Source organism: Bombus fervidus, chromosome 14 (genome assembly GCF_041682495.2).
Source record: "Bombus fervidus isolate BK054 chromosome 14, iyBomFerv1, whole genome shotgun sequence".
NCBI classification, from domain to species: Eukaryota; Metazoa; Arthropoda; class Insecta; order Hymenoptera; family Apidae; genus Bombus; species Bombus fervidus.
Genome location: NC_091530.1, coordinates 7064215 through 7080366, shown reverse-complemented (window position 1 = coordinate 7080366; position 16152 = coordinate 7064215). Strand labels below are relative to the sequence as shown.

At 37.5% G+C, this 16152-nt stretch overlaps 1 protein-coding gene across 3 annotated transcripts; it reads left to right on the top strand.

Annotated features, from left to right (window-relative positions):
• Positions 1–4: 4 nt before the first annotated feature.
• Positions 5–16040, top strand: LOC139994383 (probable chitinase 10). Of its 3 annotated transcripts, XM_072016956.1 has the most exons (29): positions 5–139; positions 2447–2768; positions 3008–3258; positions 3585–3638; positions 3732–4348; positions 4460–4645; positions 4724–4868; positions 4963–5322; positions 5516–6006; positions 6070–6298; positions 6359–6547; positions 6635–6944; positions 7024–7262; positions 7997–8343; positions 8440–8769; positions 8939–9107; positions 9184–9395; positions 9522–9858; positions 10121–10525; positions 10656–10958; positions 11027–11238; positions 11324–11602; positions 11820–12005; positions 12117–12405; positions 12486–12841; positions 12951–13379; positions 13633–14109; positions 14340–14465; positions 14577–16040. In XM_072016956.1, exons 2-29 carry the CDS (start codon positions 2449–2451, stop codon positions 14733–14735), a joined length of 8007 nt encoding a protein of 2668 aa, XP_071873057.1. In that variant the 5' UTR covers positions 5–139; positions 2447–2448; the 3' UTR covers positions 14736–16040. The 3 variants fall into 3 exon arrangements, with proteins under 3 accessions (XP_071873057.1, XP_071873056.1, XP_071873058.1); XM_072016955.1 differs by having other exon boundaries at positions 6070–6547; XM_072016957.1 differs by lacking the exons at positions 11324–11602; positions 11820–12005; positions 12117–12405; positions 12486–12841; positions 12951–13379 and having other exon boundaries at positions 6070–6547.
• Positions 16041–16152: the final 112 nt, after the last annotated feature.

Here is a 16152-nt window from a genome sequence, read left to right as displayed (position 1 = left end):
ACGGCTTCTCAATCATCATCGGTCAGTGCAGTAGAATCGGCTGCCATTCACGCTTCTTCGGATCGGTCAGTTTGTAGAGCGCCCGCAACCTGGACACCTTCTGCTGCACAACGTCCCTTTGTTACTCACTTACGCCAAGGTTCGTCCGATTTCTTAATTAAATTTGTTTGATTCTTGTTAGATATATATTATAACGATGTTATAAGATGTATATTTTTTATTAGATAAAAATATAGTTGCTTTCTCGCGACGAAGAAAATTATTGATGTTCTAGGTCGCAGTTGTTGAGTTTTCGAGACACGTTGCTTTCAGAATGTAAATTTCAACTTTTTCACGAGTTTGCGTCTTCCCTGTAATTTACACGGGTCCGTTATTAACCGCAGAAAATTACATCTCTATATGCGTGCGACCATAATTTACTACCACTGGAACGCGTTTCTCGGCGATAAACTAAAAAAAAGAAGACGATGTAATATTCAGTCTATTAAGTAGTCGTTAAAGCAGTTTGATTCTCGTTAAACATCGATAGATTGACTTATATATGTATTTTTAGCATCGTTGGATATTTTACAATTTTTGTCTCGTCTAAACTTGTATTAGAAACTAATGAATTCTTGAAAATGTTGTGAATCTGTTCGAGTTCAGTTTGTAAAGTTGTTTAGTTGTAAAATACGCAGAAGAATACGAGATCGCTGAAATGTATGATAAATGGCTTGTCATCGAAGGTATTGTCATTGATATTTGTTGTATCGGATGAGTGGTAGTTGAAGACTGGCTAGCAAACATTGTCCTCCTTGCGGTCGCTTCCACCTACGAGCGTCGCATTTTTAATGACTAAACACCATTGTGAAGATTCACGTAGCGGCGCGTGTCTTTGTCCTCGAGTGAATCAACGCACGGTGTTCGCATAAATTTCGATTTTGCGGTTTATATTGTTATATGCATGTCCCCCATGTCCGACGATTCGTCATGCAGTTATCAAGCAAGCTGGTTTAAGTAAAGGTACGTGAATATCAAGGTTACTGTCTAGATTAAATTCCATAAAAAATCTCTCGTTTATTTGTTTTCTTCCTTACGATCGTTCCTAAGGATTCTTCTGCAAAAGAAATATTAAATTTACTCAACGACGAAGATAAAGTTGACTCGTGTGAAATTTACTAATAGAAAAGTCTACTTCTCATTACGTTTCGCCGTGGCGATTTTAAACGTTAAATGTGTGAACCACAGGAAAGCACGGTAAATTATATTTCTTGTCTTTGATAGAAGAGAGATTCCACTTCACATCATAACTATCTTCGCATTCGATCTAGAACCAACTATGTGTTTTTATCTTAAATATATCGATAACATTAATTATGCAGGCTGATATTAATTAAGTTCAATTAACATTATTCGTTTCTCACAAGATATTGTAAGTCTACCACGTATTTTGAAAAGGCTTATATCTTCGAATCTATGGAGTTATTCCTTTCTTCAACTATTTCATATTAAAGTACTTCTTTTCTAGCTACTAAAATGACATAAAAGTAAAAAAATCAAGAGAAATGGACTTTTTCATATTCGTATGGAATCTTCAAGACTTACAATATATTTCACTATTAATTATCAGATATCTAAGTGCGTATAATTATATATAGTTTTATATAAAAACTTCCATTCCGAACTCGTTAGCATTCCAGAAAGCCAAGAAAGATGCCCTTTAAGGATATCGTATATATTAGCGCTTGAAGAATGATCGTTTTTCAACGTACCGTGATCGACTGAGCTCGCCGAAGAGCAATTATCGCAGCAGTCAGAGCCCTTATAATGCGGAGCACATTTCGTTCTATATTATTTTTCAGTGTCTTGAGCGCAGGACAGGTTTACCGATCAACATGTAGATACGTACGTTGTAAAACTGCGTCTGGATAAATCGCCTAGCCTGCATTTAGCACCCGATAATTCACGCGTAAAGTATCTCTACTCGTTAATTACCACGTTTTGTACTTGTCAGATACGTTGTCAAGTTTAATCGATGTCGTTGCTAATTTATCCGTCGATCATTCAAACTAAGCTTGTATCTCTCCACGCGAATGTTTTTACAATTGTTGGTTGTTTTCTATTAAAAAGAAACTAGAGTTGCTTGACACAAACGTACATGATTAACAACTAAGTCACTAAGATAGGAATTCGAAAATTAATAATACCATATCTATAACTACCGGTTGCAGCAGAATTCCATTTATCTGAATTTATTGGAAGACAGTTTATATAATAATCGGAGTTCATGTATTAAGAGCTCTTCCAATTTTACTTATTATTTTTCAGAAAAGATTCAGTTAATCTGACCACAACTACAATTTCGTTCCAGTATATGGAATTTTACTGTATAGTTTTAAAAGCTATGATTTTATGCCAGCAACTAGGAAGATGTCGTATTCATTGTTCATCACTTTTTTCCTTTCAGCGATGATTCCTTGGCTGATCCTGCTCCTCGTGGCCTCAGCGGTCGCAGGACCATCCCACTTAATATTTATTCCTGATATATTACAACCACCCCCATTGGATCCTATCGAAAAAGAAGCAGATGCAGAAATCATCAGTCTGCCTTCGTTTCAACGAGGCGCCGTCGAAGGTCCTCCGATGATCGAGAACCCGTTGATGGATCCTTCTATCACCCATGCTGAATACGGATCGGAGAGATTTCCCCTGCGTGACGCGGTCGAAGCGTTGCCCGCAAACAAGATCGGCTTTCAAGTCGTCAGTCTACCTCTACAAGATTCCTCGCAGTTAGTATTGCCATAAAAAATACATATTACATATCTTGTTTCATAAGCGCGTTCTTCTTCGATATGGAATTTCATTTGCAAAGAATCGGCATTCACCTTGTACTTACCATTCCATGATTAATTTATTGACGATTGCTCGTCGAGGTTGCAAATTGAAGCTGCTAATGGGTCTACTCGATGTTTCCGCTTAACTGTTTGTCCATTGGATAATTAACAAAGGATGATTAATACTGGTTTAGGGGCCGAGTACCTTTAAGGGACGCCGTGGAACATCGGGAAGCTCCTTTCTTTGGTAATTTCGACCATGAGTCCATCTGGATCGAGCCATTAGCACCGCCAACTTTAACAAGAACCGAGCAAATCATTAATCCAAAAGTGGTATGCCATTTGGACTCCAGCGCGGTTCACAGGATAGAGCCGTTCTCTTTGTTTCCCCAATCCGTGCCGGACCATCGATGCAGCCATCTGATTTATATTGCTGCAACTTTGGGTACTTTGTCTTTTGACTAAAATAATTAATAAAGCAATTGATAATACTATTTACTTGTAAATAATACATAATATCTATTTATTATAGCATTTGCACGCTAATTAATTAGGTCTAAATATATTAAATTTCGTACCATTCGGTAATACTTTCATATGACTGCAAAAACATAATGATGATAAAAATGAAATATAGATCCTGATAAAGGAAATGCTTTTTGTAGTTGTTATAGATATATAATATTATTATTTAGTAATCAATGCATATTTATAATTAACTAACACAGTGCTATTAATGATAGAACAAGTAAATAAATTTCCTATTTTCAGATCCAGAAGAGCTGGTTGTCGTCTCAAAGGACCGCGAATATGACGAGATCAAAGGTAAAGTGATCAATCTCTGTTAATTCGCGAATAAAGAATGAATATATAGTTGAAATTGCGAGTCCCGTTAATTTATTCCATCAATTCGAATAGGTGGATATAAGGCAGTAACGGGACATCGATCGAGAGATCCAGCATTGCAAGTGCTCGTCTCGATCACGGCCCCAAACCGGGGGAAACTGTTTTCTGAAGTGACCAAGAACCATTGCACCCTCCACTGTGAAAAATTTGCAAAATCCATCTTAAGTTTTCTCGAAGCGCATGACTTCGACGGCGTTGAGATCGATTGGGATGGTTCGCCAGATCGCTTCAATGACTTGAAACTCTTGTTGAGAACGATTAAGAAACTTTTCGCTGATAGAGAATATATTCTCGCGGTTGTTCAAAAGCCAGACGATCCGGTGGATCAGGAAATCACTTCTGCAGCCGATTTAGTTCTTCTGAAAGCTTGGAGAGACAATCCTGCGTTCAGAAGAGAAAAATTGGCTCTTCATCCCGCACCATTGAAGTATGTTGCTCGAGTGACGAATAAATGGATCGATCAAATCCCGAAAGAACACAGATCGAAAATCGTTCTTGGCTTACCTGTATTTGGACAAGGATATACTTTAAAATTTGGAAATTTTACGGACACTGGTGCACCTATTATCGGGCCGGGGATTGAAGATGTTTATACCAAGCAGAAAAATGGAAGAATGGCTTACTATGAAGTAATTATTAATAGCTTTTATTTTACCTAAAAAGGACTATTATAAGCTATATCTTTTTGCACTTTCTTCTTCTTGTTATTTTTATTATTACTTTCTTATTATTATCTATAGATCTGTGAGAAATTGGAAGATGGATTGTGGACCTCTGGAAGAGACGAGGAGGGGCCATACATAAAACGTGGTGACCAGTGGGTTGGTTACGAGGATCCATTGTCGGTGAAAATCAAAGTGGCTTACGTTAGATCAGTGAGACTCGGTGGAGTTTCTTTATGGTCTCTTGATTTGGACGATTTTCAAGTTAATATCATACTATTTTCGTTACACAATTAAAACACATGAATATTATTATATGATGCATTTAATATGTATTTTCAGGGTATTTGCGGTAATTCGTGGCCTATGTTGAACGCTGCAACCGAATCGATAGGCTTGTATGATGAGGTAGAACTGAACGAATGTTCTACCGATGGTCTATCTAGTGACCCAGAAAATTGCTCAGGATTCTATTCCTGTCACAATGGTAAACGAATACATTTATTTTATAATCCTTATCACACAATTTTTTGGTAATTCAGTTTGATAATTATATTATTCATATCTTCGTATGGACATAGGAGTGCGATATCGAGGTCAATGCGGACCAGGAAGATTCTTCGATTCCACTAATGGCCGTTGCGTGAAAGCAAATTCGAACATTTGTAAACCAATACAATTCGATAAAATGCAAGGAAATCATTACCAGACTGAAATAAGGGAAACGCAAGCTTTTCAAAATTTAGAGATTTCTCCGAAGAAGGGTCCCCGTGTAGTCTGCTACATAACTTCGTGGTCGCTCTACCGTAAAGGAGATGGACTGTTCGCTCCAGAACGATTGGACTCCCGCCTATGCACCGATATAATCTATGCGTTCGCTGGATTGAATCCAGACACATTGCTCATCCAACCGTTAGATCCTTGGATCGACATAGAACACAGTAATTATATTAAAGTATAAATATCAATACTAGAAGGAATCAAAATGATAGGGTTTTATGTAATAAATTCTAGCAAAGAACTGTTTCATATTTATACATATCATTTTTATAAAAAATTGCAAATCAATCATTTTGCTTGCTTTGAGTAAGACGAGTTCAATTCTTTGTCTTTATTAAATAAAAATATTTTCAGATTTATATGAGCGAGTGACGAAGACCAAAGGATCAAAAGTGCTCTTAGCCATCGGAGGCTGGACAGACAGCACTGGTGACAAGTACTCTCGTTTGATAAGTAGTAGCGTTGCACGTCGCAAATTCGTTACAGCTACGATAAACTTCTTGAAAAAGCACAACTTCGACGGCCTATCCTTCGAATGGAACTATCCAAAATGTTGGCAAAGTAATTGCAGAAAGGGACCCGATTCCGACAAGCCCAATTTCACCAAATTAATCCAGGAACTGAGAAAAGGGTTCGATCAACAGGAACCGAGGCTTACGTTAGCTGTAGCATTCTCAGGTTATAAAGAAGTGATCGACAGAGCCTATGAAGTCCGAGAAATTTCGGAAATGGTGGATTTCATATCAGTGATGACGTATGATTATCACGGTGCTTGGGAGGCAAAAACGGGTCATTTGTCGCCCTTATTTGGAAATATTGACGACATCAATCCATATTACAATGTCGTAAGTTTTGCAACAAGGTACATTCTGTGGAACAAGGAGAATTTATTATCAAATTTTTTTTAGAATTCCACGATGGAGTACTTAATAAATCTTGGAGCGGACAAATCGAAACTTCTGGCAGGTATACCTTTATATGGACAAGCTTATCGACTGTCTAGTGAAAATTTAACAAGCCTTGGAGATCCTGCCACTGGACCTGGAACTGCTGGAGAATTTACCAAACAACCTGGGATGCTGGCCTATTACGAAGTTTGTGACAGAATCAAGAACAAGGGCTGGGAGACAGGATTAGGTAAAAAATCAAAAGAAGAAAGAAAATATCTATCTTCTGACCCAAAATGTTCCATTTTAGGGCCAAGTGCGTACCGCAGAGACCAGTGGGTAGGCTACGACAATCAGGAGAGCGTCTTCGCGAAAGGAGAATACATTTTGAAACGTGGTTATGGGGGTGCAACACTGTGGACAGTGGACTTGGACGACTTTTTAAATCGCTGTTGTTCGGAATCCTTCCCACTATTGAAGAGCATAAATCGTGCACTAGGTGAATTGGTTCATTCACGAATCATCTTGAAATCGAAATATAAATCTCAAGTACCAGAAAAGTAGAAATGTGTATGTTAAATTGTAGGTCGTTTAAAGAATAAAGCTTCCGAAGGATGCGGACGGCCACCAGAACCAGTTACACCACAACCTCCAACATTGACGACTCACAGCGACGCAGTGGGAGACACTCCTCGACCAACGACGCCAATGGCAAAGCCAACCACGTGGCCAATGTGGACTGAAAAGCCGAGTACAGACAGTCATCATACAACTACTACTTGGCCCACTTGGACTTGGAAACCAAGCAAACGACCAGAGTCAACAACTAAAAGCAGTACCACGGTCTGGTGGACTCAATCAACTAGCACTGCTTCTTCAACATGGACCTCAACCAAGTACTACATACTATTTTATTTATTTGTAATTAATAAGTATGCATTTTTTATTATACCTTTTATCATAAAATAATTGTAGAGCACCGGAACAGTTAACAACAGAAGCCACGCAAGGCATAGAGAAACCAACAGACTCCTCAAAACCAGAACAGCCGTGTACGATAGGAGAATACGTGCCGGATCCTGATAACTGCAACAACTACTTTAGATGCGTGCTTGGTGAGTTGCAACGTGAACAATGTGCGCCAGGATTGCACTGGGACGCGAGACGACGCATTTGCGATTGGCCAGCTGCGGCGAAATGTCAAGCAGGGACAGGTAAGTTTTCCCATTCTTATCATATGCATTTATTCATCAGGGAAAACTATTCAATTCAATAAAGCGAAAGAAGCTTAGCTACCAGAATAACTTCTTGCGTAAAGGTATCCCTAATGACATTAAAATTTTCTGATATTTGAATGATGAATATATTTCTTGTCGAGCAAATACTTTATTCCTTGGTCAATTGATTTCTATTTTTTAAATTTATATTAATTGTATATGTAAAAAATGTATATTATGTTATATATAAAAGATTCAACTTACTCTGTTATCAATGTTCTGTGATAATTATACAATGTATTCTTCTACGTAACTTCTTGAGACGTTGTCATCGACAGATGCATCGGTTCATTAGGAGTAACGCAAACCTGTTTATCTCCGTGCAATATCACTAAACATCTTCATTTCTGCATACATGTTTCTAATAGTTTTGCAATCGCCGCCTCCAGGCAAGCATCTCCCCTTTGTAATCAACTCGATTCGTATGTGACGCTCAGTGTCACCGAGAATTCTGCACTGTTCGTGTCTTTCTTCTCGTTGCTGGTCAAAAGATGATTTACGTTAATCACATAATTCTCGTTTTAATCTCAATAAATCCCACTTTGATGCAAGTGTACAAAATTTCGCGACCGTTTGGTATAAATACATCCATAAACATAAAACAAAGAAATTATTAATTCTAAAAGTACTTTGTGGTAAATTGTAACATCTTGTACTTTTGTTTAAAATAGGTTCTGTGACTCAAAAACCATCATGGGCCACCATAAGAACCACCACTACGAAAAAACCAACTACGGCATTCATACCTTCTTCATCCAGACCTATCACCCAAAAACCAATTATGGAAGCTTCGAACGGAAAGCCACCAAAAAACTGTGTACACGGCGAATATTACTCCTATCCAGATTCCTGCACAAGTTTCCATATCTGCGTGAATGGAAATTTAATTTCTCAACAATGTGGACCAGGATTGAACTGGAACAAGGAGAAGGGCATGTGCGACTGGGCTTTCAAGAACCCTTGCATCGAGAAGCCGAAGAAAACGGCCTCGTTGGTTGCAGGAGGTACCAAGTCAACTGTAAGTGAACTATTATTAAAATTATTAATATCATCAAAATTACAAGTCACGAAGTTATCGAAGTAACTTAGAATATTATCTACTGTTTTCTTTTAGTCGTGTACACCTGATAGTTACACAGGTGTTCCAGGAGATTGTGAAAGCTTCCAAGCATGTTTATGGGGTCGCTACGAAGTATTCCGTTGCGCTCCGGGATTACACTTTAATGAGAGAACTCGAATATGCGACTGGCCATCTAGAGCTAATTGTCAAGATAACTCTGTATCAACAGATAATCAAGATTCCAACACACCTAGCGATAAGCCAATTAATCATCCAACGAGTACTGAAAAGCCTTGGGTAGCAAGCACCACTCAAGCTACGACCACCTTGCCATCGGCCGTGATAGATGCTGACAAAGTTTCTCCGTTGTCTGGCCATTACAAAGTAAAATCATTATCGTAATTAAACTGCTGATAGTTATACAAATTCATATTTTTATAAATACAACTAAAAGAATAGGACCTAGGCAGAAATTTCTTTCTCCTATTGAATATTATAACAAGTACTGTATTTTGGATATTTTGTGTCTGATCACTTATTTCTTCATTGTTAGATCGTGTGTTACTTCACGAATTGGGCCTGGTATCGAAGAGGAGTCGGTCGTTATCTTCCTGAACATATCGATCACACCCTCTGTACCCATATCGTTTACGGATTTGCTGTTTTGGATTATTCTGACCTAATCATCAAGGCTCACGACTCCTGGGCCGATTACGACAATCGTAAGTCATTTGTTAAAAACATATTGACATTCCCAAACACGGAGTGTAAATATATATGTAAATCTATGCCGAACAGATTTTTACGAACGCGTAGTCGCGTACAAGAAACGTGGGTTGAAAGTATCTCTTGCTCTGGGAGGTTGGAACGATTCAGCTGGAGACAAATACAGTCGTCTAGTGAATAATCCTACTGCTAGGAAAAGGTTCATTGAACAAGCAATCCAATTCCTGAAAAAATACGATTTCGATGGGCTTGACTTGGATTGGGAATACCCAGTTTGTTGGCAAGTACGTGTATATCAACATTAATAGATATACATGAACATGCATAATGTATATCGTATAAAATATACATAAATATTCTAACTCTTTACATACATATATAAAAATTACTGAACATTACATTCATCTTAGGTTGACTGCAATAAAGGTCCATCTTCAGATAAACAAGGCTTCGCAGATTTGCTTAAAGAACTGAGCAACGAATTGAGACCCAGAGGATTATTACTCAGTTCAGCGGTTTCGCCGAGCAAGCAAGTGATCGACAAAGGTTACGATGTTCCAGCACTCGCTAAATATTTGGACTGGATTGCAGTGATGACTTACGATTTCCATGGTCAATGGGACAAGAAAACTGGCCACGTAGCGCCGCTCTACTACCATCCTGATGATGACTATTATTACTTCAACGCAAATTATTCCATCAATTATTGGATCGCTAATGGAGCTCCCCGTAGAAACATCGTTATGGGTATTTATTTCTTATTTTACAATATTATATTATAAGTAGACCGTGGATTTTTATACAATTTTATATTTTTGTTTATATTAGTGATATTATATTTCAACCACTAAATATCATAAAGAGTACTTTACTTTGGATATTTTTTATATCTTTGTATATTATGTGCAATCTCGCGCTTTTAAATTTCTCATAAATGCCATAAAACTCCGCAGCCTAATTATAAAAATACGAATTAAATATTCATCTAACTGAATTATCGCAATAACAGGAATGCCATTGTACGGACAGTCGTTCTCCATAAACGATCGCAACGCAGGTACAGGATTAAATGTGCCAGCTAGCGCTGGACAAGCAGGTGAATTTACTAGAGCTGCAGGATTCTTGTCCTATTACGAGATTTGCGATAGGATTCGGAACCGTGGATGGAACGTCGTTCAGGATTCAGAACACAGAATGGGTCCCTATGCATATAAGGGCACTCAGTGGGTGAGCTTCGACGACGCTGACATGATTCGACGGAAAGCCGAGTATGTTAGGGACATGGGTCTTGGTGGTGGAATGGTGTGGGCGTTGGATCTCGATGATTTCCGGGGACGCTGCGGCGAAGGACCGCATCCGTTGATGCATACTCTTCAAAAAGTTTTAGCTAGTCCTCCCAACAAAGATGAAGAACGTAATTAATTTTTATTCAATTAATTTCTAGCTGTTCATTTTTGTCTTCAGTTTTCGGTTTATATATATATATATATATATATATATATATATATATATATATATTCTTTTATTTTGGGTTTTGTTTATAGTTGAGAAGCCACCGATTACAGTGGAAGATTTAGATCAAGGTCCAATGGCGCCCACGGTAATATCCACCACTGTTAAGACACCCGTGCCATCTTCAACGTCGAGGGATCAACTGCAACCTGACGATAAATTCAAAATGATTTGTTATTTTACAAATTGGGCCTGGTATCGTCAAGAAGGAGGAAAGTTCTTGCCAGAAGATATAGACCCTGATCTGTGTACTCATGTTCTATATGGTTTCGCGGTACTCGATGGATCGCAGTTAACGATTAAACCACATGATGCATGGGCTGATATAGACAACAGTAAATATCGAGATACATCCCATACAATTTTTCTTTTTCTCCGTGTATCATTGTATTGTCATTTCTAGAGTTCTACGAAAGGGTCGCGGCTTTAAAATCGAAGGGAATAAAGGTATTAATGGCTATTGGAGGATGGAACGATTCAGCAGGTAACAAATACAGTCGTTTGGTGAATTCGCCATCAGCCAGACAAAGATTCATCACGACTGTCATCCAATTTATCGAAAAGTACGAGTTTGAAGGCTTGGATTTAGATTGGGAGTATCCAGTATGCTGGCAGGTAATAAACTCGCGTTTATTCATTTATAATCTTCGATCTGATTGTTCGATTAGTAAAAAGTAATATGTCGATAAATAAATTTTAGGTCGACTGTAAAAAAGGTCCAGCTACAGACAAAGAAGGATTCGCTAGTTTAGTGAAGGAGTTGAGCGAACAATTCAAACCAAGAAATTTACTGTTATCCGCCGCGGTTTCTCCGAGCAAACGAGTCATTGACACAGGCTATGACGTACCAAGCTTGGCGAAGTACTTAGACTGGATATCTGTAATGACGTATGATTATCATGGTCAATGGGACAAGAAAACCGGTCACGTGGCGCCACTGTATCGACTGCCCAATGACTGGGAGCCAACTTTCAACGCGGTAAGTGCACGTCAGAACTTAAAACCATTAACGATGGATATGTATATCGATAAATCTATTTACGTCTGAATCTTATTAATTTTTTAAGAAACGAACTGTAATAAAAACGAAAAATTCTTATCCATGTTTATCATACGAAAAATTACATATAATTTTTATAAAATATTCTGAACGTCTGCATATCATTTCTTTTAATATTACTTTAATAATTGTGTAGAACTTTTCAATTCATTATTGGATGGAGAAAGGTGCACCAGCGAAAAAGCTTGTAATGGGAGCACCACTGTACGGTCAGTCCTTCTCCTTGGCAGAAAGAAGTGAGAGAGGATTAAACGCACCGACTTATGGCGGCGGTGAAGCCGGCGAAGCAACAAGAGCCAGAGGTTTCCTGTCTTATTACGAAGTAAGTATTCTACTTTCTTAATTTCTTATTTCTCTCTCTCTCTCTCTCTCTCTTTCTCTCTCTTTCTTTTAATAAATATTGATGTAATATTGTGGTCTTAAATAATTATAGATATGCGAAAGAACATTAAAGAAGGGTTGGACCGTGATCCAAGACAAAGAACGACGTATCGGTCCCTACGCGTATAAAGGTGATCAGTGGGTCAGCTTTGACGATGCCAGACAAATTAAACTGAAGGCAGAATTAATAAAGGACCTTGATTTGGGCGGCGGCATGGTGTGGGCTCTCGATTTGGACGACTTCAAGAACAGATGCAGCTGTGAGCCTAGCCCGCTTCTGAGAACCATGAACAGGGTTCTAAGAAATTATCCCAAAGGTCCATTGTGTCCAGTAACGAATGGTAAATATTCTGGAAGATGAAGATTCATTTATAGATATATTCGAAAGATCGAAATAAATTTAATAATATTTTAAAAACAGCATTTCTGACGATTGACGCTGGAGAATCCATCATGGAATCTACGACTACTGAACGACCAAGTTGGGAACCTACTACTTCTACTAAACCAACGTACTTACCACCAACGTCTACAACCGCGGATCCGGATTCTGATATTGATGATACTATTGAAATAGAAGCTGAGCCGCCAATAATTGGTGGTTCACCAGACGACTGCGGCGGTCGTGTATTTGTTCCCCATAAGAAAGATTGCTCTAAATACTTCTTATGTAATTTTGGAAAACTTACTGAGCATTCTTGTCCTCCTGGTCTGTATTGGAACGAGAATCGTTGCGACTGGCCTGAGAACACCAAATGCCAGGATTCTCAGCGACAAGTAAGAGTTTTACAATCTTAAAGGGCCTTGGTGAATCAATGTTTTATTAAGGTCGTGTTTTGCATGAAACTCTCCTCTTTGTGACATAATTTCGCTTTTTAATTTGCAGTCGAACGAGTTATTGCCATTAATCTCTGACCAGGAGAATAAGAAGAAAAAAATGATTTGTTATGTAATGAACTGGGCGCGAAAGCGGCCTGGGATAGGACAATTCCTACCAGAAGACATTGATCTAGATTTGTGTACTCATATAGTTTACGGCCTCGCGAAGTTGGATCCGGAACGATTAACTATACAAAATCCACAGGCTGCTAGACAGAAGGAATTTCTTAGTAAAATAGCGGATATTAAAAGCAGAACTGGACTGAAGGTTTTGCTTGGTTTGGGTGGCTGGGATGAATCTACAGATAATAAATACAGCGAATTGGCACACAATTCGATAGAACGGAAAAAATTTGCGCGCCACGCTGCTCTTTATATTCAAAGTCGCGGATTTGATGGTCTTGACCTCCTTTGGGAGTATCCAGTGTGCTGGCAGGTACAAAAAAGTACATGGAAATGCAAAAATGAATTAAACATTTCAAATTCATATAAAGAAATAAAAAATAAAAAGATATAAATAAATAAGTAGCTACGCTTATATTACCTTTTATATTATCGTGAGTCATCCATGATTCACTTGTATTCTTATAGATTGTAAAATTCTTCTGCCATTATTAGTCATATTTTCTTCTCAAACATCAAAGTTGCTTTATCTTTATCTATATATAAATTAATGAACCATTTTCTAGGTTGATTGCAATCGTGGACCATCAAGTGATAGGGAAGCTTTTGCAGCCCTGCTAAAGGAACTAAGCATAACATTCAAACCTAAAGGATTGCTCCTTTCCACTGGTGTTTCTGCTAACAAAGAAGTCATCGACGTAGCTTACGACGTTCCAGCATTAATCAAATACCTCGATTGGATAAATGTTATGACTTATGACTATCATGGCTATTGGGAAGACAAAACTGGTCACGTAGCCCCGCTTTATCGTAATCTGGATGAGCAGACCAAATATTTGAACGTGAACTTTACAATAATCCATTGGCTGGAACAAGGTGTGCCATCGAATAAACTGATAATGGGCATACCAGCATATGGGCAAAGCTTTACGTTATCGAGAAAATTGCAAGGAAAAGGAACACCGGGCCTTAACGCACAAGTTTCCGGGCCCGGGCTTCCAGGAGACTTCACCAAATCAGCAGGCATGCTTGCTTATTATGAGGTATGAATGAATTTATTATTCGATAGATTAATCGTATTTGCATGATAAATAGTAAAATAACATACACGGTAAGTGTTTGATTTAAATTGCTATTGCAATTGAATTAGATTTATCTATGGAAAATTTTCCTATTTTCTCCATAATCATGTTTACATAGATTGCAACATTAATTTATTTTTATATCCGGAGGTTAAGCCGAATGTTTTTCCCATTAATAAACATTTTCACAGATATGTAACAACGTAAAAAACAGAGATTGGTCCGTGATCAAGGATTCGAAGAATCTGAGTGGACCGTATGCTACCAGAGGTGACCAATGGGTCAGCTATGAAGATGTATCCAGTGTAATGCAAAAGGTACCTAACGTCTATGAATCATTGACGCAAGAATGATGCATGAGAATGTTTGTGTTGTGACGTTGTACTCTTATCGCCTAAATACATAGATGTCCACTTGTTTTCTTCCAGACGAAATTCATAAGAGATCTAAATCTTGGTGGTGCCTTGATATGGTCTTTAGATGTAGATGACTTCACAAATCTTTGTGGCTGTGGAAAATATCCTTTAACAACAGCGCTTAGTCAAGGACTTAGAGGAGAACAAAATCTCAGAATGGATTGTACTTGAGATACACGTACTTTAGACAAACACGCGAGTAATTCACGGATGACAATTCATTGACGTTGCGTTCCACTTTCACGGATGACCATAAATCTCGGATCGACCGTATCAACCAGCATAAGTACTGTACGGCAAGAATTCACAAACGTAATGTCTCAGGAAGAACAATACAATTTAGAGAAAAAAGAAGAGAACAGCGTTTACCTTGATTCTTGTATCGCGTTACAATTGCCAACAATGTGATTGTATAGGATCAAACAAGATTCTATCATAGCACTTTCTGATTCGCCTTATTCTCCGTTTCATGGTATAATAGTACATATCTCTGTAACGAGTGATAGTGATTAGATCATCTGCTTTAAATCTATCTACGGATAAAAACATTGATAAAAAAAAGAATAATTTTTCTATCCAACGTTTGTACTCTTTTTTTTCTTTAGTGAATTAATTAACTCGTTATTGATGTAATGGGGCATTGCATACGATGAATCGGGAGATAAATATCATATAATAATCCGATTCATTATAATTAAAAAATCGATTACGTATGTTGCGTTTAACGTTTGAACTTTATGTCTGAAATAAAATAAGAAAAATTAATGAAATGATAGATAAGTAATCGCATATAAACAAACAAATATTGTTAGCCTTATTTCATACGGCGATACACGTACATAATACGTGTATGATAGATACCGATTATACATCATTCATTATAGAATCGTGTGAACACTTCCATAATGAGCAGTTAACATCTATATCCATCATATATGTATCATCGTATGAAAGAAGCCTAAATTATCTGAAAAACTCTTCCGAGTGACGTGCATAGAACTTTCTTTCGCGCGCAAAAGTAGAGAACATGAAATTACCAGTACGTTCCTCGGGAAGACAATTTTAATCAAACTCGGAATTGCATGCATGCACTATGTATTATACATACATATGTATTATACATTATATATATATATATATATATATATATATATGTATAATAAATACACGCAATTTTCATACAATTTTTATAAGTTATCAGTATAAGATTCAGTATAAGATAAAGAACAAAGTGGATTATACGAATGAATTATTTATCTCGAAAGATGAGAAAAATAAGTAATTAACGAGTTTAATTCTGACAAAGATTTTTATAGCTTGACTCCAATTTGACTTTGATTCAGATTCTGCAGAAAAGTTTGTTTTATATGAAATATTGGCTTGTTAACTGGCTGAGACAGTCTAATCAGTTAGCAAGAAATAATTTACAGCGATAATCCTATCTTAATGTGGAATGAATAAAGACATAGAATGAAACAGTAGTATTCTATACCCAACCCCAGATAACGAAGTTTTAAATTCATCTATATAAAAAGAAATGGCTTTCTTGATTCAGGACAATGTAAATGAAAGAAATGCATTATAACAC

Bases quoted from the DNA above. Each gene is read 5' to 3' on its own strand.
- LOC139994383 (XM_072016955.1), top strand. From the start codon at position 2,449: ATGATTCCTTGGCTGATCCTGCTCCTCGTGGCCTCAGCGGTCGCAGGA. The intron at 8,770-8,938 runs GTAAAATCATTA...CTTCATTGTTAG, and splicing joins CGTTGTCTGGCCATTACAAA to ATCGTGTGTTACTTCACGAA. The intron at 14,110-14,339 runs GTATGAATGAAT...ACATTTTCACAG, and splicing joins GCATGCTTGCTTATTATGAG to ATATGTAACAACGTAAAAAA.